Source organism: Choloepus didactylus, chromosome 12, assembly GCF_015220235.1.
Source record: "Choloepus didactylus isolate mChoDid1 chromosome 12, mChoDid1.pri, whole genome shotgun sequence".
Taxonomy (NCBI): Eukaryota; Metazoa; Chordata; class Mammalia; order Pilosa; family Megalonychidae; genus Choloepus; species Choloepus didactylus.
Genome location: NC_051318.1, coordinates 14,595,601 through 14,617,869, shown reverse-complemented (window position 1 = coordinate 14,617,869; position 22,269 = coordinate 14,595,601). Strand labels below are relative to the sequence as shown.

At 35.1% G+C, this 22,269-nt stretch overlaps 1 protein-coding gene across 2 annotated transcripts in view; it reads left to right on the top strand.

Annotated features, from left to right (window-relative positions):
* Window positions 1-6,056, top strand: part of NUP58 (nucleoporin 58) — a 36,946-nt gene extending 30,890 nt beyond the window's left edge. For both annotated transcript variants that reach the window (XM_037800276.1, XM_037800275.1), the window contains 3 exons: window positions 925-1,023; window positions 2,583-2,678; window positions 3,927-6,056. In XM_037800276.1, coding sequence (XP_037656204.1) covers window positions 925-1,023; window positions 2,583-2,678; window positions 3,927-4,096 — 365 coding nt within the window. In that variant the 3' untranslated portion in view covers window positions 4,097-6,056. The remainder of the gene's footprint in view (window positions 1-924; window positions 1,024-2,582; window positions 2,679-3,926) is intronic.
* The last annotated feature ends 16,213 nt before the right edge of the window (window positions 6,057-22,269 follow it).

Genomic DNA, 22,269 nt, shown 5'->3' with positions numbered 1-22,269 from the left:
TCTTGCCAAACAAACTCAGCCAAAATCGTTAAAGTAATGAATGGGAAAAGGATAACTAATCATTCTGCATCTGAGTAAATTTTCCAAAATGTTGGAAAGAAATTTCTGAATTGAAATCTTGAATGTATTGAATTTGTCAAGGTACACATTGGTGCCTTTGTAAATGTTCGCTAATCGATCTTTAATCAAGTGATAAGTGGTGTAATGTAGCAGAGCTTAACAATAGAACTCAGTCATCACTTTTTGTGAACAACTTTGAATTGTCATGTTACTGTGTAATTGATTTGCTTTAAAATTGAACAATAAATTTAATAAAATAAAACATTGTCTTGTTTTTTATCTACTTATTGTACATATCATTTATATTTCGTATGAGAAATCATGCCTAGTTCTTTGGGTACTTACTCTTATGAAGTAACATGATAGTTTTGCCATGTTAGCGTCAGTCTTCTTTGATCAAACGAGACTTGACCCTAACGGTAAGGAGTTTTTTGTAAAAAAAAAAAGTAAAAACCTTTACTGGTTATACCAGCTAGTTTTATCAGAAAACAAGTGGAAAAAGTTAAAACAATTCTAGAAGTAAATCTAAAAGAACTATAATTTATAATACATTAAAGATTTCAAATTATTTGTTAGGTTAAACTAACGTCTTTCAATGTTGTAAGGCTATTTTAATTATCTAGCACTGAACAAGTTAATTTAAAAATTGGGTTTTTTGGATAGGTTAATCAGTTAGGATAGATAAGTTACTCTAGCAAAACATTCTGAAAAGTAAGCTTTTTAATTTGTTAAAAGTAAACATTGTTCATTTTAAAAATAATTTCATAACTTTAAAAATTATTTCAAAATAATCTAATCTTGAGAGTAAGGAAAATTTGTTTTTTTTCCCCCTTCCCCTATTTTTTTTTTTTTTTTTTATACCAGGGCCACAGCCATCTCTGGGAGTTAGTTTTGGAACGCCATTCGGCTCAGGTATTGGCACTGGCTTGCAATCAAGTGGCTTAGGTTCTTCAAACCTTGGAGGTACTCTTTAACTTTTCTAATATTTTATTGGACTAATTAAACATTTGAATTTGTACTAGCCTGTAAAAATAAAATCTCTTAAGAGGATCTGGTATTTTGGAAGTTTAAGTTCCACCTGGCAATAATGATTCTCCAAACTTAATTAATGCCTTCTAGAATTAGAATTAGAGCTTAAGAATCATTTTGTCTTCTGTGAATAGTAAATAAGAAAAAGTATTAAAATTAAGTGGTAGAGAGGTTTGTATTTTCAAAGAATATGCTAAAATATGAACTTGAAAATTCCTTGTTTTTAATAAATTTAATTTTAAAGTAAATTTTAAAATATCAGTAGTTTTAACACCAATTTAAAGTCCAAACTACTCTGTATATACATGCTCCTAATATGTCTTTTTCTGAGAGAACACTGGGGGAAATGATTTTATTATAAATTGAACAGCTTGACTTGTGTCCATTCTTAAGCACTTTTGGCTTAATTGCCTATGCATACTTGTATACATAAAGAATTACAGTTTTTAATAGTTTCATAAGTTAACTATAATTAATAAGGTAAGTCCTCTGCAAAAATATAATGGTAAATGCAAATACATTCAAAATTCTTCAGTATGGATAATTGAAAGTTGATTATATTTTCACAATTGCATCATAATATAATGTAATGAGTAAGGTTCCCTTATTTCCACCAAAATATATCTTCATAATGAAGCTTTTATGCTTAAAATAGTAAACTCTACTAAGAATTATAAGAATCATGGCAGATAGCATAATTTTCTATGATTGTTTTTACCCAATTTGCTATCATGGTTCTGAAAAGTTACAGTCAATAAAGTTCAGTATTTTGGTTAAGCTGTTGCAAAGTAGTCTAAAAAGAGTTTGAACTCTTCGTAGAGCACCTAGCTTTTTAGGAAAGTGAAAACAAGTCCTCAGGTACTTAGCAGAAACTCCTCATGAACTTCATATTGTGAAAAATATTTCTTTCTTAAAATCATGAAAATAGTATTGTTTAGAGGAAAAACATGACACCCTTACCCCTCACCCCGCATTTCTGACCGTTGCATTGGCTGGTGGTATGGCAGGAACCTACTGTTGTTCAGTAGATTTAAAGTGATAACTGTTATGTAGTTATGCAGAGTTTTTCAGTGGTAAAGAGTCTTAATTAAGTAAAAATGTTTTGGCAAAGAGCAGAGTAAAATGATCTTGTGGTACTCAGTGTTTAAATTGTTCATGTCATGCCTGTGTATGAATTTAGTCTTTTTTCCACAAAATAAAATATCCTCCTAAGTAGATTAGTTTATACCTATTTGGCTACATCTTGTTTCTGAATGACCTTGTTCTTGGAAAATTGCTGATGGATCATAAACTTGGTCTAAAATTATTTCAGAACTACGCTGGTTCTTTCAAAAATCTGATGCAGTGGACTATAGAGCAGATTTCCTTAACCAGGTCATGTTTCAAGACTGTTGTATGTTAGACCTTTGATACTTGTAAGCCTTATTTGTTAGTAAACTTTAACAACTGTGTTTTATGTTCCATTGTATATTTCTCTATCACCCTTCCACTAGGATTTGGAACTAGCTCTGGTTTTGGAAGCAGCACCACAGGGGCCTCCACATTTGGATTTGGAACAACAAATAAACCCTCAGGAAGTCTTAGTGCAGGTTTGTGTGTTTCTGTCTGAATTTCAGGCAAATTTACAAGTGCAAATTTCTTAATTTAAAAATACAAGCATTGTTATTTTCAATATCTAAAAAAAAGATCACTGATTCAATTTCTACTCCCCAGATGAAGCATGCAAGCCTGGCTAATCAAATGCCTTTATCTCTCTTATAAACTAAGGTCAGGTTTGTCAGATATTTCTAACAAGACTTATTAGTTTGATTTCCTAAACAATTATTTCCTTTCTCAACTACATAGAGATTCATGGTTAAACAGTTTTCCTCATTATTGCAAAAAGTGAACCCATTATTGTGAAAGCTTAACCCAGTTTTCATCATTATTCTGACAGTCAGGAGAATGATTTCTATTCCAAAGAGAGGTCTACAGACTGGTTTTAAGAGTAACAGACTTACAAATGGTAATTAATTGGGTTCCTTGTTCATTTTTGATACAGGTGCCATCTTTTTTGACTCTTTTAAGTGAAAATTCCATATTGCAGCTACTTGTGCATTTACTCTGTATTTGTAAATGATAGCTTGTTTTAATGTGCAATGCTTAAACATAAATAGCATGTCTAAAATAATGGCATAATATTGATAAAATAGTGTTAGATTTGAGAATTTGAAAGAAATTGCACTTAATATTAAGTACTATTTAAAATCAGCAGTTCCAGCAGAGTAAGTTAAGTTAGTAGTAAAATTCAGTGGTATCAGGACTATAATCTAAATATGGTCTTAGTTAACTAGGTGGTAATAGTACTTAACCTTATTATGCAAGGGTCCTTATAAAATCAAAACAGTAAGAACTGCTCTTCAGTGTGTTTGTTCTGAAAATTGTGGGTTTGAGGATTTTTCAGAGGACTTGAAATTGAAGCATGTATCCAGATGTTGTAAAACTCTGTCTTCTCCCTGTTGATAAGTTTTTTATGGTGGATCTGAGGACAAAGGCACCTTGGCATATTTAATCAACATGAAAGATTCTGGCAACTTCAAGTTTTCTGTTCAATTATTTGCGCTAAGGTTTTTCTGTTGGCTTGCATCATTAAACTGTTTTTCAAGGTGCCACTTAGCGTTAGCTTAATTATTTTCCTGTAAAATTCATCAGAAATTAGAAATTTAGGGCCCTAAGATATTTGATATTCTTATAAAGTATGTATTCTTTCAGATAGAAATTGACCTCTCATCCCCATTTTTGATATTTGCTGTTGTGATTTAACTTCTGATATAAATATTTTCTTCCCTAAACATAAGGCTTTGGCAGCTCAAGTACATCTGGGTTTAACTTCAGCAATCCTGGCATCACGGCTTCAGCTGGTTTGACATTTGGGGTGTCCAATCCTGCCTCTGCAGGTTTTGGAACAGGAGGACAGCTCCTTCAGTTGAAGAAACCTCCAGCTGGAAACAAAAGAGGAAAAAGATAGACATATGGGTTGATGTATTAAGAGAATCCATAGCAGCATCGTTCACTCTATTTTTCTAGAACTGATGCAGTAATTAAATTGCATCCCAGGAGATTTATAAAGTTTTACTATTTTTCTCTACTCTGGAATTTGAATTTTGTTCATATTTGCCATGCTGAACTGCTTTTTCCTTGTGAATTTAAAACCCAGTTGTGTATTTTTTTGTTATTTTGATTCTCCGTGTAAGAAATGTTCTGATTACATCATTGATTGACTAGTAAAACCTATTTAACCTAGTGTTGATAGCAGCGTTTCTGTTAATAAGGTTTACACTGTGTGGATATATGCACATTTGTTTCTTAATACAGATGATATGGACTCTAGATCTCTACTAGAATCAGTTTTGTTCCTGATAAAGGCCATTTGATCTACACTGCAGGGCATCTTATGAATATGTTTGTAAATATATACAGAATAATACACACAGTGGTGTGTACATATAAAACCTATTTACAGACCTATGGCTCTTGCCTCAGACTGTTCCCCTTTTCTAAGGGTATTCAATTTTTCACCTTTTAAGCTTCAAATCCTCAGTGCTTGTAAAATGAGCTATAGAGGTACCAGGTCACTGTAATTGTTTGCTTGAAGACTTGTTGAAATAGTTACTGGTATGTGACCGACTCAGCTTCATTGCCCCAGCCTTTTCCAGTTTTGTTTCCACGTTAACTTTTAGCAGCTACTCCAAATGAGGAATGTTGTGAGACTGGTCTGACAGATCTTAACAACTTTTGTTACCCTATATATCCTCATACTGCTTACTGCTTATATGAAGTGTTTTTCATATCTGAGATGGACCTTCAGGAGCATATTTGGACTCCAGGCTGGTGTTCTGGGGCAAAGAGCTATTAAGCCAAATTGATTCTATGCAGGTGAAGGATGCACTATTACTTTAGTGGAAACTTTTCCAGCTCTTCCAATACAGAGTTCTTTATTACAGGGCTATTGATAACGACACCAAATGGAGTGGCTTATCAGCCTCTTAATGTCTTAAGTAAGTGTATAAATGGAATAGAGAAACAATATATTTTAAGAAAAATGTTCTTTGTAGCAACTATAAACTATCCCGTTTTAACAGTGAACAAAGCGCCAGGTCATAACTCATACGCATGTCAGGTTGTGCTTCTGCATAAAATTTGTCTATATTAGTATTAGAAGGAAGTAGAGTGGGTAAAAAAGAGAGCGCTTTGAAAGAGAACTGCCTTAGCCATGATTCCAGAGAAACCGTTAGGTAGACCTATTTTTCTTTCAAGTACAGTTTTCAGATGGAATGTGAACATGGAATTTCATTGAAAATAGTTTAATTTTTTATATAGAAGGTTTTGTATATAATGTGCATCAAGTGAATATTTTCAGAATCATTTTCACCAAGGCATCTTTTTTTCTAAAATAGTATTGCATTATATATAAATATATATTTTTAGTATAATGTTAGTTGGGTTTGATTATAAAGATGTTGTCAACTCTGTTTTATTTATCTGCATTTTGCAGTGATTGGCTTTTTTTAAATTAAAATTTATGCACCTTGATGTATTAAAATATAGAAAATTATTTGCTTCTGAGCACTAAACTTGCTTTTATTTTTGTGTACATCTCTAATTCTACAATCCCCAAATCCAAATTGTGGGGAAGGTTAAGAAAAAGTGTGATTTTTTTTGTGTTTTGAATTACTGTCAGAATTAAGTATATAGTTACATAAAATTCTTTTTTAAAAATGATATTGAGCTGCAAAAATCTGAATATTTATATTTCTTGTTTTTTCTTTATGTATTTTACATTTTAATATGTTGAACCACTGGGAATTTTGTAGCTGATTACTTTGTCATAGGAGTTTAAATGTGTTGTCCTTGTCACCATTGTCTTCACTTTGTCCAGAGCTGATAATATGTAAACAATAAAATTTGTGTCAGTTGCTTTGAATCTTTATAGGTGTCAGTAGTTGTTCTTAATATGTAGTTTTGCTAATTATTGCTCTTTTATTCTCTGTGATTGGTTTTTGGTATTTTCCCTTCACTGGTTTATACTTCTCACTTTTTTCCTAACAAATGACTGAACACAAGTAAGTTCTTTGTCACTTAACTTTTGTCCTTTCAAAATTACAAAAACATTAAAAATTGTAATAAAACATTTTTGGTTATGCAGAAGAATATTAAGTAAAAAGTAAAAGCCCCTTCCGACTCCTGGCCCTCCTGGTCCCACTGCCTTCCCTTAATGGTTATTCTTTGCAGACCCTTTAAAAAAATCTTTTTATCAGCATGTATGTGTATAGGTTGTTCATTCTCCTTTCTTCTTTCTCATGCTCTTTATTGTCTCTGTTTCTCACTGTATTACATTTTATCCTTCTCTTTCCTTCTTTCTCTTCTTTAACAGCCAAGTTAAAAATCTGTGTATTCTGTGACTTGCTTTTTTTCCCCTTTCTTTCCATGATAGTCCATATAGATTTATTTTACTTTTCTCTATTGATGGACCATTAGGTTCTTTCTAATATTTCACTTTTATAGGAAAAGCTACAGTGAGTACTCCTTGTATATGACTTTTTGTGCTTATATTTAATGTTTCTTTGGGATTGATTCTTAGAGGAATTGCTAAAAAGACATATAATTGTGTGTTTTAATGTCAGATTGCCTTCCAAAAATGCTATGTAAATATATACTCCCACTAGCAGTGTAATGAAAACCCATTACCTAGCATTCTCTGTAGCCCTGGTATTAATAATAAATACTTGTAAGGTTGAACTTTTTTACATACATGTTACCCATTTGTGTATTAATGTGAATTGCATGTTAATATCTTTTGTCCATTTTTATACCAGGTTATGTAGGAATTTTTTTCTGCATGATATGTAGGAGCTTTCTAGATAATGGATAGTAATATTTTTTCTGTAAGTATATTGGGCTCTTTGAGTCAGCTGGGTTTAGATTCCTCAGTGACCACTTATGATCTTGGGCAAATTACTCAACTTCTCTATGCCTCAGTTTCACCATCTGAAAAATGGAGATAATATAATGGGTGGTTATATTAATTAGGAGAGATAATCTACTATACAGCCCTTGGGTAGCATGACATCTGAGACACTGTAAGCATTAACTCTCCCTGCATCGGTGCCACACTATTTTGGTACCTGAGACAAGCTGCTATATCTTGTGTTTTTTTTTATTTTGTGGGGGCTAGCTATTCTAGAAGACTTCTTTAAGATGAACTTTAGTATCTATTTTGTCAAGTTTTTTTTTTTTAAGATTCTTTTTGGGATTTTTATTGGATTTGCACAATAAAATACATTAATATTATGAAATGGGGAGAAACTACATCTTGACAATACCTGGGGGCATGGTATATGCATTCATTTAGGTCGTTTATGTCCTTCAGCAAGGTTTTACAGTTTTATTACATTCTTGCTTAATCGTTTTTCTTAACACAACTTAATTTTCTTTGAGTGTGGATTTTTTTCCTGTAGTTGGTACAAAGTCACATTATTAAAAATGTAAACTATTCTTTTTTGATACTATATTAACAAGTCCAAGTTAATGTTCTACTAATCTGAAATAATGCCTTTTGCAAAAAGGGAATTTGAATAGTGCCTTTATAAATATTGTCATGCAATATTTGTTTTATGAAATATTGAGGTTTGAATATTCTGAGTGGTCTATCACAAGATAATTTGCTTCAGTATCCTCCTCCTCCAACCTTCACCTCAGTCTCTTACTGTGAATAAACAACGGCTGCTCTGCCTTTTCGAGGCACACACTAAGAGGGTTATTTCTTGGGTGGGTTGATCCTGGGACTTGCTGACATGGTAGCCAGCATCCTGGAACATCTGAGCTGGAACGCCTACTGTAAATCTCATTCACAAAGTCTTCTTTGCCCATCATATCTCCCGTTTATTGAGCACATACTCTCTTCTAGGCACTACACTCAGTGCATTATATTCTTGACCTTGTTTCATCTCAGTATTGCCATATGAAGCAGAAATCTCCAGTTTACAGATGACGGAACTAAGGCTTATTACAGGGCTATTAAGTCATGAGCTGGGATTTGAACCCACATCTGCTTGATACCAAAGCACGTCCTCTTGATCACAAAGTTATACTGCCATTCTGTGGTACAGGAGCAGTACACTGATTTCCAGGTCATAGAATAGCGTACTGATTTTCATGCCTAACTTCTACAAAGGCACTGAGGGTAATGTGATTATGTAGTTTATATAGGAGAAATTAAAAGTACACAACAGACTCTAGATCAGGGCAAGGTAAGTGCCAACGACTATAGGACTTAATAAAAGGAGGGAGAATAATCAGATCTAGGGTATAAAGGATATTGTGAAGGAAGGATGGAAGGGCTGGATTATGCAGCTATCTCTGACCTTTCGCCAGTTTCTCTATGAAAAGGCTCATAAATAGAAGCCATCCTAGCATGGGGTGTGGTCTGCCCACCTTGGAAAGGGCAAGGAAGGCAATTTTGGAATAGGAACTGCAGACGAAGTTTAACAAGAAAGCCTTCCCAGGAATCCTTGCATGACTCCTTTAACCCAAAAGAGTACTCAGCTCAGGCCAAGGGAGATTCTAGGTCTCTTGCTAGCTCTCTGGAGAGAAAGGTTGATTAATCCTTCAAAAAGCCAAAGAACCATGGGAAATGGGTAAGAAGCTTCAGCTGCTAAGAGATAGCAGTGGATAAAGGAAAGAGTGGGGACAACTGGAAAAATTGGTTATGGCTCAGAATGTTTTTTTGTCTTTTCCCATTCATTCAAGCTAGTGCAATTTTTTTTCTTTTCTGCCTAATCTGTCAATAAGCAAACAACAGAAACCTACCAGGTTCACAAAGATTGCCATCCTAAATTTAGAGCATGCTGTAAACTTAGCTTGTAGAAAACTTGCTATTGTCATCTTCCCCCCACTTCGAATCTCCGGGGAGCAAGACAGTTTAATTCAGTAACATTTCTTAATCATTTGCTGTGTGCTGCTCACTGCTAGGAACTTGGAGGATTATAAGCATGGGTAGAATATGTCTACTCTCAGTAATAACATTTATTGGATGTTGAGAAGATGCCAGAACCTACTCTTAAGACCTTTACATATATTAATTGATTTAAGCCCCAGGCCAATAAGGTGAGTATTATTCCTTCTTTACAGATGAGAAAACAGGTACAGAGAAGTTAAATAACTTCCAGTGGTCACTTAACTAGTTAAGTGGATGAGCCAGAATTCAAACCCAGGCAGTCTTGCTAGAATGTAGGCTTTTAACTCTTACTATATGCAAATAAGAATAATACAAGAAGGGCATAAGTGATACGAAGCAAAAAAAGTTTTTAAGTGCAATGAAGAGAGACCGACTACTTGAGGGAATAAAAATTTTTTTAATGGTAGGTGGTTTGAGTAATGAGTATGATGAATAAAATTTATATTTTATGAAACCCATAATTTTAATTTTTAATGCAATTTTATTGAGATATATTCACATACCATACAATCATCCAAAGTGTACAATCATTTGTTCACAGGACCATCATATAGTTGTGCATCAATCAATTTTTGAATATTTCATTACTCCTAAGAATAAAAATAAACATGGAAAAGAACACCCAAAACATCTCATACCCCTCCTGCCCCCATTATTCATTTACTTTTTGTCCCCATTTTTCTACTCATCTGTCCATATACTGGATAAAGGGAACCACAAGGTTTTCACAATCACATGGTCACATTGTATAAGCTATATAGTTACACAATCACACAATTTTAAAATACCATTGTATGTTTAATTTTAAATATTCATAGATTTGAACAATATAAAGGGGTTTAAAATAAAAGGTATATACCCCCCCTCTCCAGAGGAAGTTTTTTATAAGTTTGTTTTCATCTTGATACATACAGATTTTCCTCATTCTTTTTAATAGCTGCAAAACAGATATTGCCATTACTGTTTAAGTACCTCCATTTTTTTTTAAATTAGAGAAGTTGTAGGCTTACTGAGAAATCATGCATAAAATATTGAGTTCACATATACTCCCCCTCCTCACATGCAGTTTTAATTAGTGTGGTACCTTTGTTAACAATTGATGAAAAAATATTATAGTTATAGTCCATAGTTTACATTAGGGTTCACTGTGTTGAACAGTCCAGTGGTTAAATTTTTAAAGTTTTTGATTCTAGTAACGTATACATCCTAAAATTTCCCATGTAACCACATTCAAAAACAATTCATTGGTTCACCAAGCGTTGGATTGTTCACCCACTAATAGGGAACGTGAGCTGGGATTAGACCGTCGTGAGACAGGTTAGTTTTACCCTACTGATGATGTGTTGTTGCCATGGTAATCCTGCTCAGTACGAGAGGAACCGCAGGTTCAGACATTTGGTGTATGTGCTTGGCTGAGGAGCCAATGGGGCGAAGCTACCATCTGTGGGATTATGACTGAACGCCTCTAAGTCAGAATCCCGCCCAGGCGGAACGATACGGCAGCGCCGCGAAGCCTCCGTTGGCCTCGGATAGCCGGGTCCGAGGTGGGCACTCTTGCACACGATATAGACGGCCCTTTTTGGGTTCTGATGGATTGGAATAGCTAGCAGTGGGTACCTGGGACTATCAAACTACAACCCAGAACCCTTGAATCTTGAAGATGATTGTGTAAAAATATAGCTTATGAGGGGTGACAGTGTGATTGGGAAAGCCATGTGGATCACACTCCCTTTTGTCCAGTGTATGGATGGATGACTAGAAAAACGGGGGCAAAAAAACAAAACAAAACAAAACAAAACACCCAGTGATCTTTTTTACTTTAATTGTTCTTTTTCACTTTAATTTTTATTCTTATTACTTTTCTGTGTGTGGTAATGAAAATGTTCAAAAATTTTGGTTATGGATGCGCGGCTGTGTGGTGGTGCTGTGAACAGCTGATTGTATGCTTTGTATGACTGTGTAGTATGTGAATATATCTCAATAAAAAATGATAAAAAATTAAAAAAAAAAACAAAAAAACAATTCATTGGTGCTAATTACATTCACAATGTTGTGCCATGAAAACCACCATCCATTACCAAAATTTTTGCATTACCTTCAAAATAAACTGTATCAAATAAGCATTCGATTCCCATTCCCTGCCCCCTGCCTGGACCCTGGTAACCTGTTTTCTAGTTTCTACTGTGAATTTGCATATTCTAATTACTTCATATCAGTGAAATCACACAGTATTAGTCCTTTTGTGTCTGGCTTATTTCAACTCTACGTGATGTCTTCAAGGTTCATCCATGTCATCACTCAGAACTTCATTCCTTTTTACGTCACATTAATATTCCATTGTATGGGTATATCACATTTTGTTTATCCATCTATTGATGGACACTTGGGTTGCTTCCATCTTTTGACAATTGTGAATCACACCATGAACATCAGTGTACAAATATCTGTCCGGGTCCCTGCTTTCAATTACTTTGGGTATATACCTAGAAGTGGGAATGCTGGGTGTGTTGGTTTGGAATTTTATGTACCCCAGAAAATGATGTACTTAAAGCTAATCCACTCCTGTGGGGGTAAACCTATTGTAATAGGACATTTGATCAAGTTATTTCAGTTAAGGCATGGCCCAAGGTGGGTCTGTGTCTTCCTACTGGAGTCCTTTATAAATGGGATGAATACAGAGAGAGATAGAAAGCCACAGAAGCAAGAAGCCAAAAGTAACGAAACCTGGAAGAGAAGGGAGAGACCAGCAGATGGCGCCACGTGACAGAGGAGCCCAGGATCGCCAGCAGCCAGCCCTCGGGAAGCAAGCATCACCTTGATGATGCCGTCATTTGGACATTTTCACGGCCTCAAAACTGTAAGCTTGTAAGCTATTAAATTCCCGTTGTTAAAAGCCAACCTTTCTTATGGTATCAGCTTTTGGCAGCCTAGCAAATGAAAACACTGGGTCATATGGTAATTCTACACTTGACTTTCTAAGGAACAACTAAATTGTCTTCTACACACACTGGACCACATTACGTTTCCATTAACAATGAATGAGTGTTTCTATTTCTCCACATCCACTCCAACAAATTTTTTTTTAAGAGTCATTCTATTGGGTATGCAATGTTGCGATGGTTTTGATTTGCATTTTCTAATTGCTAGTGATATTGAGCATCTTTTCATGTGCTTTTTGGCCATTTGTGTATCTTCCTTGGAGAAAATGTCTAATCAAGTCTTTTGCCCATTTTTAACATGGGTTGTTTATTTTTATGTTGTTGAGTTGTAGGATTTCTTTATATATTCAGTATATTAAACCCTTATTGGATATGAGATTTCCAAATATTTTCTCCTGTTCTGTAGTTTCCCTTTTTACTTTCATGAAGAAGTACTTTGATGCACTAAAGTTTTTAATTTTAAAGAAGCCCCAATTATCTATTTTTTCTTTTGTTGCTTATGCTTTTAACGTAAAGTCTAAGAAACTATTATCTAATAAAAGGTCCTTAAGATGCCTCCCTATGTTTTCTTGTAAGAGTTTTGGTTATTTAGATCTTTGATCCATCTTGAGTTAATTTTTGTACATGGTGTAAGGTAGGTGTCCACCTGCATTCTTTTGCATGTGGATATCCAGTTTTCCCAACACCCTTTGTTGAAGAAACTATTCCTACCCATTGAGTGGACTTGGCATTCCTGTCCTAAATCAATTGGCCTTAGATGTGAGGGTCAATTTATGAACTCTCAATTTGATTCCATTGGTATAAATGTCTGTCTTTGTATCAGTACCATGAAGTTCTGGTTATTGCAGCTTTGTAATAAGTTTTAAAATCTGGAAATGTGAGTCCTACAATTTTCTTCTTTTTCAAGAGAGTTTTGGCTATTCAGGGCTCCTTACTCTTCCATATAAATTGGATGATGAGCTTTTCCACTTCTACAAAGAAGGCTGTTAGAATTTTGATGGGAATTGTGTTGACTCAGTAAATTGCTTTGGGTAGAATTGACATCTTAACAATATTTAGTTTTCCTATCCATGAAGCCAGAATGCCCTTCCATGTATTTAGGTCTTCTTACATTTCTTTATCAGTGTTTTCTAGTTTTCCATGTAAAAGTCCTTTACATCCACAGTTAGATTTATTCCTAGGTATTTGATTCTTTTAGTTGCTATTGTAAACGGAGTATTTTTCTTGGTTTCTGCTTCAAATTGTTCATTCCTAGTGTAGAGAAACCTTACTGAGTTTTGCATGTTGATCTTGTACCCCACCACTTTGCTGAATTCGTTTATTAGTTTGTTGTAGATTTTTCAGGATTTTATATATACATAGAATCATGTCTATAAATAGAAAAAGCTTTACTTCTTCCTTTCCAGTTTGGATGCCTTTAATTTCTTTCTCTTGCCTAATTGCTCTGGCTAGAACTTGTGGTATAGTGTCGAATAACAGAGGTGACAGTGGGCATCCTTGTCTTGTTCCTGACCTTAGAGGAAGTTTTTAGTCTTTCACCATTTAGTATGATATTAGGGGTTTTTCATATATGCCCTTTATCATGTGGAGGAAGTTTCCTTCTATTCCTAGTTTTCTAAATGTTTTCATCAGGAAGGGTGCTGGATTTTGTCAAATGCCTTTTCTGCATCAATTGGGATGATGATGTGGTTTTTTTCCCCTTTTTTCTATTAATGTGGTATGTCACATTAACTGACTTTCTTCTGTTGAACCACGGTTACGTACCTGGGAGAAATCCCACTTGATCGTGATGTATAGTTCTTTTAATGTGCTGTTGGATTCCATTTGCTAGTATTTTGTTGAAGATTTCTGCATCTATATTCATAAGGGATATTGGTCTGTAATTTTCTTTTCTTGTATTATCTTTATCTGGCTTTGTTATTAGGGTGATGCTGGCCTCAAAAATGAGTAAGGAAATGTTTCCCTTCACTGCAATTTTTTGAAAGAGTTTAAGCATGATTGGTGTTAATTTTTCCTGGAATGTTTGGTAAATTTACCAGTGAAGTCACCTGTGTTCTTGGGCTTTCTTTTTTGGGAGGTTTTTGATTAACAGTTCAATCTCTTTACTTGTTATTGGTCTGTTGAGATTTTTATATTTCTTCTTGAGTCAGTGTAGGTAGTTTGTGTGTTTCTAGGAATTTGTCCATTTCATCTAGTTATCTAATTTGTTGGCAATAGTTGTTCATAGTACACTCTCCTAATCCTTTATATTTCAGTGGGGTCAGTGGTAATATCCCCTCTTTCATTTCTGATTTTAAATATTTTTGCCCTCTCTCGTTTTTTCCTTTGTCAGTCTATCTGAAAGTTTGTTGGTTTTATTCATCCTTTCAAAGAGCCAACTTTTTGTTTCATTGATTCTCCCAATTATTTTCTGATTCTCTATTTCATTGATCTCCATTCTAATTTTTATTATTTCCTTCCTTCTGCTCACTTTGAGTTTAGTTTGCCCTCCTTTTTCTAGAACTTACAGTTATGAGGGTTTGTCTCTTATTTGAGATCTTTCTTCTTTTTTAATGTATTTAGAGCTATAGATTTCCTTCTCATCACTGCCTTTGCTGCATCCCATAAGTTTTGGTATGTTGCTTTTTTCATCTTCATTTGCTTCAAGATATGTCCTAATACCCCTTGTGATTTCTGCTTTGACCCATTGATTGTTTAAGAGTGCATTGTTTAATTTCCACCTATCCGTGAATTTTCCAGTTCTCCCTCTATTACTGATTTCTGTTAAAGTTGGGGGAGCTACATTGTACAATTTCTATATTTTAAGAATTATTGACTTTTCTTGTGACCCAACGTATGGTCTATCCTGGAGAATGATCCATGTACACTAGAGAAGAATGTGTATTCTAGTGCTGTTGGGTGAATATTCTGTATGTCTGTTAGGTCCAGTTGGTTTATAGTGTTGTTCAAGCCTTCTATTTCCTTATTGATCTGTCTAGATGTTTTAGCCATTATTAAAAGTGATGTAATGAAGTCTCCTACTTCTTATATAGAACTATTTCTCCCTTCAAATCTGTCAATATTTGCTTCATATATTTTGGGGCTCTGCCCTTAGGTGCATATATATTTATAATTGTTATGTCTTCTTGTTGAACTGACCCCTTTGTCAATATATAATGACCTTCTATGTTTCTTGTAACAGTTTTAAATTTAAAGTCTATTTTAGTTTATAGTAATATAGCTATACAAGCTCTCTTTTGGTTACTATTGCAAATGTATTTTTTTCCAACCTTTTTCTTTCAACCTACATGTGTCATTGAATTTAAGGTGAGTTCCTTGAAAATAGCATATAGTTGGGTCATGCCTTTTTTAGTTGACATTGATTGTAAGTGAATTGAATTTGAACATATTTTCACATGGTTATTGGCCATTTAAGGATATAAAATATTTGGTTTACACCTTTAATCTTTGTCTTAAGTATTTGTAAGAACTCTTTGGATGTAATCACATTCTATCTATAGAGACATTTGGGAAGATCAACAATTTAAAAACCCTTAATCTTGGGCCCAAATGACTTCCATACTTTATTAATGAAAATCATGTCATCATCTCTGTTTCATAATGCTGCTAAACATGCTTAAATTTCAATCATCTTATGTGATGAAAATGTTTCTACAGTTAACCCTTTTTTTTTTTTTACCTCTTTATGATTATTGTTTTGCTTTTTACTGTGTGGAAGTTTTAATTTTTTTATGTAGTCAAAACATTAGTCTTTTTAAGCGACTTCCTGGAATGAGTGTGATCACAATGGGAGGAGAAAAGAATGACTGTAAAGTTTTACAGTTTTATGAAGTTTTTCTTGTTTATTATATCATTAAAACTTCATGACTCTACGAAGAAGATGTTTAAACGTTCCATCTACACTTAGAGAGTAAGCAGACTGAATCAGAGTTTCCCCCACACATCACTTTATGGAGTGCTTTTATGTCATAAAGTTGTTGAGCATTGCAGCAACAATAAAGTCCATGAGAGGGTCATTTCCATTTTACAGAGGGCAGAAGAAGCTAAACTTGCCTAATTTAATATAAATACTAAGTGATTATGCTAAGATTCAAACTTCAGAATCCCAGATGCCATTCTAGTGAAACCTTTTGAAATCTATCATCAAGTGGATAGCACTTGATATGCATCATTGCCAACTGTAATGATAATGCCTACTGTGTTGTTAAATACTGAGAAGGCAGAAGAAAAGTTCAATCACTGTGGCCAATGCCTTTTCTTTTTTTAACCGAGACTTTTCCATCACCCCAAACAGAAACTCTGTACCCCTTGAGCTTTGTGGTAATTGAATACGTACCCCAACAAAGACATGTTCTTAAACTTCATCTGCATTTTTGAGGGTGTGAACTGGTTTGTAAATAGGACTCCTTGAAGATGCATTATCGGTTAAAGTGTGGACTCATTTGTGAAAAGGATCTTCTAAAATCCTATTTGGTACGGACAAACTGAATGAGGCTGGGCCTTGTTCCATATGACCGGAGGCCTTATTAATGGGAAATTCTGTGGCAGCCGGCGGAGGCAGAATCTGGAAGTCAGCAGAGGCCGGAAGAGCCTATGCAAGGGAAGAAATCACCATGCAAAGGGAGGCAGAAATACAACCAAGGAACCCCAAGGATTGTGGCAAGCCAGAGCCAGAACACTAGACACTCTGGGAAGAAAGCACAGCCTTGCCAATGCATTGATTTGGGACTTCTGGCCTCCGAAACTGTGAGGCAATAAATGCTTGTTAAGCCAACCAATGTGTGATATTTGTCATAGCAGCTTGGCAAACTAAGACAAGCATTAACTCCACTTTCCCTACCCTCACTCCAGCCCTGATCACCTGTCTTCTAGTTTCTGACTCTATGAATTTGCTTATTGTAATTATTTCATATCAGTGAGATCATACAATATTTGTCCTTTTGTATTTATATTTGTATCTTCAAGATTCAACTATGTTGTAACATGTATCAAAACTTCAGTTTTAATTTTTTTACAGCTGAATAAAATTCCAGTGCGTGTATATGCTACATTTTGTTTATCCATTCATCTGTGTTTTCTCCAGTTTATAAAAGGAAAAGAACACACTGATTTAGTGGAATTAACTTGCACAGAGCCAGGCTGCTGACTTCCCTGTTCACACAGATATTAGAGTTATAATCCTCCTACAAATAAGCATTAGGAATGGAAACTTACTCACTGTGTCAATTTCTCAATGGTATGGAAAGCCTCTGGTGATTAATCATCTCTCTGGAAGCAGTGAATCAAAAATTAGGAATTTGCAGTACAGTGAAGCTGACAGGGGACAAGAGAGACAATTTTTCTCCTGTCACAGGGCTATAAATTTCTTCCACTTTTATTCAAGGCATTGTGCATGACCTGTTATTTTATGGTTTAAAATTCTATAATGGGATTTGTTTGCATGTTTTTACTCTTTTACAGTTTCATTAATAGAAACGTTATTATTTCAAATCAATATTTGTGTCTTCTCTATTAATTAATTCTCTATTAATAATAAATAAATAATGTTCTTTTAAATAACATAGCCAAAATTGAAAAATGTGCTAAGCATTTATTCCTTTAGGTCTCAAGAAGAATTCCTTCTTTTCCTAAATACTATGTTTTATTTGAAGTTGATTTAAAATTAGTAATTCTCCACTTTTTAAATCCTGTGCTTTCTGATAATAACAAACATATTTAATGAACCCTTATTATAAGCCAAACAAGTATTTGATAAGTCATTCTGTCCTTGAGTGGGAATCAGTGCTTTAATCCATGCTGGTCAAATGATGACCACGTGAAATATGGCTAGTGCAACAGAGGAACTGGATTTTTAATTTTATCTAATTTTAAATTTAAAATCTGACACAATTCAAATATCGGGAAACTTTTAAATATGTTTCGAGCAATTTAGGTATATGACTACATTTTCAATGGTTGATTTTATGAAATCTAAATGCAAATCAAGTATTTTCAAGGAAAATTTAACATCCAAATTGAGATGTATTTAAGTAGAAAATATACATTGGATTTGGAAAACTTAGTAGGAAAAAAAAGGTAAAGTATTTCATTAATTTTTTTATATTGACTTCATGTTGAAATGATAATATTTTGGGTTAAATTGAACACAGTATTAAAGTTAATGTCACCTGTTCCTTTTACTTTTTTCACGTGACTACTAGAAAGTTTAAAGTGGTCTATGAGGCTCACATTATATTTCTGTTGGATGATGCTGCTTTAGATGATGCTAACCATGACCCAGGGGCCACATAGGGCTTATAATTCATCCAGAGGGAAATAAATTAGAGCTATTTAATTTGCTTCTTCATCTCTTTCATCATTTGTTATAACAGCCTCCTAAGTATCCCTTGTCCCTCATCAGAGCTATTACAGTTCTCTTCTCAAAATACAAATGGGAGCAGGTCAGGCCCATCCTTCAGGACACTTTATTCCAAACTCCATTATACAATATACAAGGCCCCTCCCAGGCTGGCCCCTACTTTTTTATTATGCCCTTCTTCTGACACATCCACCCACCAAGGCCATTCCAGAAAACTCTGGGTTACTTTTAGTACTTTGCTTTTTCACATGCAGTTTCTTTTGTCTGGAATAAATAAATTTTTTAGCTATTCAGCTCCTCCTTTCCTCACCCTTCCCCAGCTCCTCCAGCAAAATTACTGTGCCTCTTCATTCTGGTTAGACTTTGTACCTTATGCTATAGGCTTACCACATTATAGGCTTTATTATCTGATGGCCTATTTGTCTCCCACGTTAAACTGGACACCCCAGGCCAGGAGCCCTGTGAGGTATTTGTTTTGTTTTGTTTTCGTATCCTCAATGCTTAGCACATAATAGGACTCCATAAAATGCCTGTAGATTGAATAATTAATTTGGTGGCGAAAGGTTTAATTCAGTGATCCTCTTCTGACCTTTCTCCATATGGGCATTGGAACCATATTGCTAGGGTTAGAATCTCAGCTCCATTCTTAGTAACTGTATGACCTTGGGCAAATTATTTAACATCTTTGTGCCTCATTGGTAAAGCAGAGATAATAATTCCCATCTTACAGGTTGATTGTGAAAATTGAAATGATAGCATATTCATAGAGTTTAATTATGTGCCTGGTGCAAGCTAACCATAAGATAAACATCAACTATTACAATTGTCATAATACAGTCTAAACTATTTTTCTCTTTGCCTCAGGCAACAAATCACAGTTTTTAACTGGATTTCGAAAACCCAGTGTTACAGAAGCCAATGAAGTAGGAAGAAAAATCCTGTTCTGAGCAGTCATTGAATCAACAACTGTCTACTTTGCAAGGAACTTCTGATTCTCATTTCGTGAATCTCACCATTTAAGATGAATTCTGTAAGGCATAACGTGAGCTTGGTCAAGATACTCGGAATTCTGGAAAGAGAACTTGCCCTTAATTTTTTTTTTTTTTTTTTTTTTTTAATCATCATTTTATTGAGATACATTCACATACCACGCAGTCATACAAAACAAATTGTACTTTCGATTGTTTACAGTACCATTACATAGTTGTACATTCATCACCTAAATCAATCCCTGACACCTTCATTAGCACACACACAAAAATAACAAGAATAATAATTAGAGTGAAAAAGAGCAATTGAAGTAAAAAAGAACACTAGGTACCTTTGTCTGTTTGTTTGCTTCCCCTACTTTTCTACACATCGATCCATAAACTAGACAAAGTGGAGTTTGGTCCTTATGGCATTCCCAATCCCACTGTCACCCCTCATAAGCTACATTTTTATACAACTGTCTTCGAGATTCATGGGTTCTGGGTTGTAGTTTAATAGTTTCAGGTATCCACCACCAGCTACCCCAATTCTTTAGAACCTAAAAAAGGTTGTCTAAAGTGTGCGTAAGAGTGCCCACCAGAGTGATCTCTCGGCTCATTTTGGAATCTCTCTGCCACTGAAGCTTATTTCATTTCCTTTCACATCCCCCTTTTGGTCAAGAAGATGTTCTCCATCCCACGATGCCGGGTCTACATTCCTCCCCGGGAGTCATATTCCACGTTGCCAGGGAGATTCACTTCCCTGGGTGTCTGATCCCATGTAGGGGGGAGGGCAGTGATTTCACCTTTCAAGTTGGCTTAGCCAGAGAGAGAGGGCCACATCTGAGCAACAAAGAGGCATTCAGGAGGAGACTCTTAGGCACAAATACAGGGAGGCCTAGCCTCTCCTTTGCAGCAACCGTCTTCCCAAGGGTAAAACTTATGGTAGAGGGCTCAACCCATCGAACCACCAGTCCCCTATGTCTGTGGTCATGTTAGCAACCATGGAGGTGGGGTAGGCGAATACCCCTGCATTCTCCACAGGCTCCTCAAGGGGGCACTACATCGTTTTTTTTTTTTTGGTTTTTTTTTCCTTGTTTGTCTTTTTTCTTTTTTTTTTTTTTTTTAACTTTCCCTTCTTTTTTCAAATCAACTGTATGAAAAAAAAAGTTAAAAAGAAAACAAACATACAATAAAAGAACATTTCAAAGAGACCATAGCAAGGGAGTAAGAAAAAGACAACTAACCTAAGATAACTGCTTAACTTCCAACATGTTCCTACTTTACCCCAAGAAAGTTACATACTATAGCAACATTTCAGTGAACTTGTTCCTACTACATCCATCAGAAATTAACAGACCATAGTCATTTCTGGGCATCCCCAGAACGTTAAATAGCTTATCTGTTCTTCTTGGATTATTGTTCCCCCTTCCTTAATTGCTCTCTACTGCTAGTTCCCCTACATTCTACATTATAAACCATTTGTTTTACATTTTTCAAAGTTCACATTAGTGGTAGCATATAATATTTCTCTTTTGTGCCTGGCTTATTTCGCTCAGCATTATGTCTTCAAGGTTCATCCATGTTGTCATATGTTTCACCAGATCGTTCCTTCTTACTGCCGCGTAGTATTCCATCGTGTGTATATACCACATTTTATTTGTCCACTCATCTGTTGATGGACATTTGGGTTGTTTCCATCTCTTGGCAATTGTGAATAATGCTGCTATGAACATTGGCGTGCAGATATCTGTTCGTGTCACTGCTTTCCGATCTTCCGGGTATATCCCGAGAAGTGCAATCGCTGGATCGAATGGTAGCTCTATCTCTAGTTTTCTAAGGAACTGCCAGACTGACTTCCAGAGTGGCTGAACCATTATACAGTCCCACCAACAATGAATAAGAGTTCCAATTTCTCCACATCCCCTCCAGCATTTGTAGTTTCCTGTTTGTTTAATGGCAGCCATTCTAACCGGTGTTAGATGGTATCTCATTGTGGTCTTAATTTGCATCTCTCTAATAGCTAGTGAAGCTGAACATTTTTTCATGTGTTTCTTGGCCATTTGTATTTCCTCTTCAGAGAACTGTCTTTTCATATCTTTTGCCCATTTTATAATTGGGCTGTCTGTACTATTGTCATTGAGTTGTAGGATTTCTTTGTATATGCAAGATATCAGTCTTTTGTCAGATACATGGTTTCCAAAAATTTTTTCCCATTGAGTTGGCTGCCTCTTTACCTTTTTGAGAAATTCCTTTGAGGTGCAGAAACTTCTAAGCTTGAGGAGTTCCCATTTATCTATTTTCTCTTTTGTTGCTTGTGCTTTGGGTGTAAAGTCTAGGAAGTGGCCTCCTAATACAAGGTCTTGAAGATGTTTTCCTACATTATCTTCTAGGAGTTTAATGGTACTTTCTTTTATATTGAGATCTTTGGTCCATTTTGAGTTAATTTTTGTGTAGGGGGTGAGGTAGGGGTCCTCTTTCATTCTTTTGGATATGGATATCCAACTCTCCCAGCCCCATTTGTTGAAAAGACCATTATGGCTCAGTTCGGTGACTTTGGGGGCCTTATCAAAGATCAGTCGGCCATAGATCTGAGGGTCTATCTCTGAATTCTCAATTCGATTCCATTGATCTATATGTCTATCTTTGTGCCAGTACCATGCTGTTTTGGCAACTGTGGCTTTATAATAAGCTTCAAAGTCAGGGAGTGTAAGTCCTCCCACTTCGTTTTTCTTTTTTAAAGTGTCTTTAGCAATTCGAGGCATCTTCCCTTTCCAAATAAATTTGATAACTAGCTTTTCCAAGTCTGCAAAGTAGGTTGTTGGAATTTTGATTGGGATTGCATTGAATCTGTAGATGAGTTTGGGTAGAATTGACATCTTAATGACATTTAGCCTTCCTATCCATGAACATGGAATA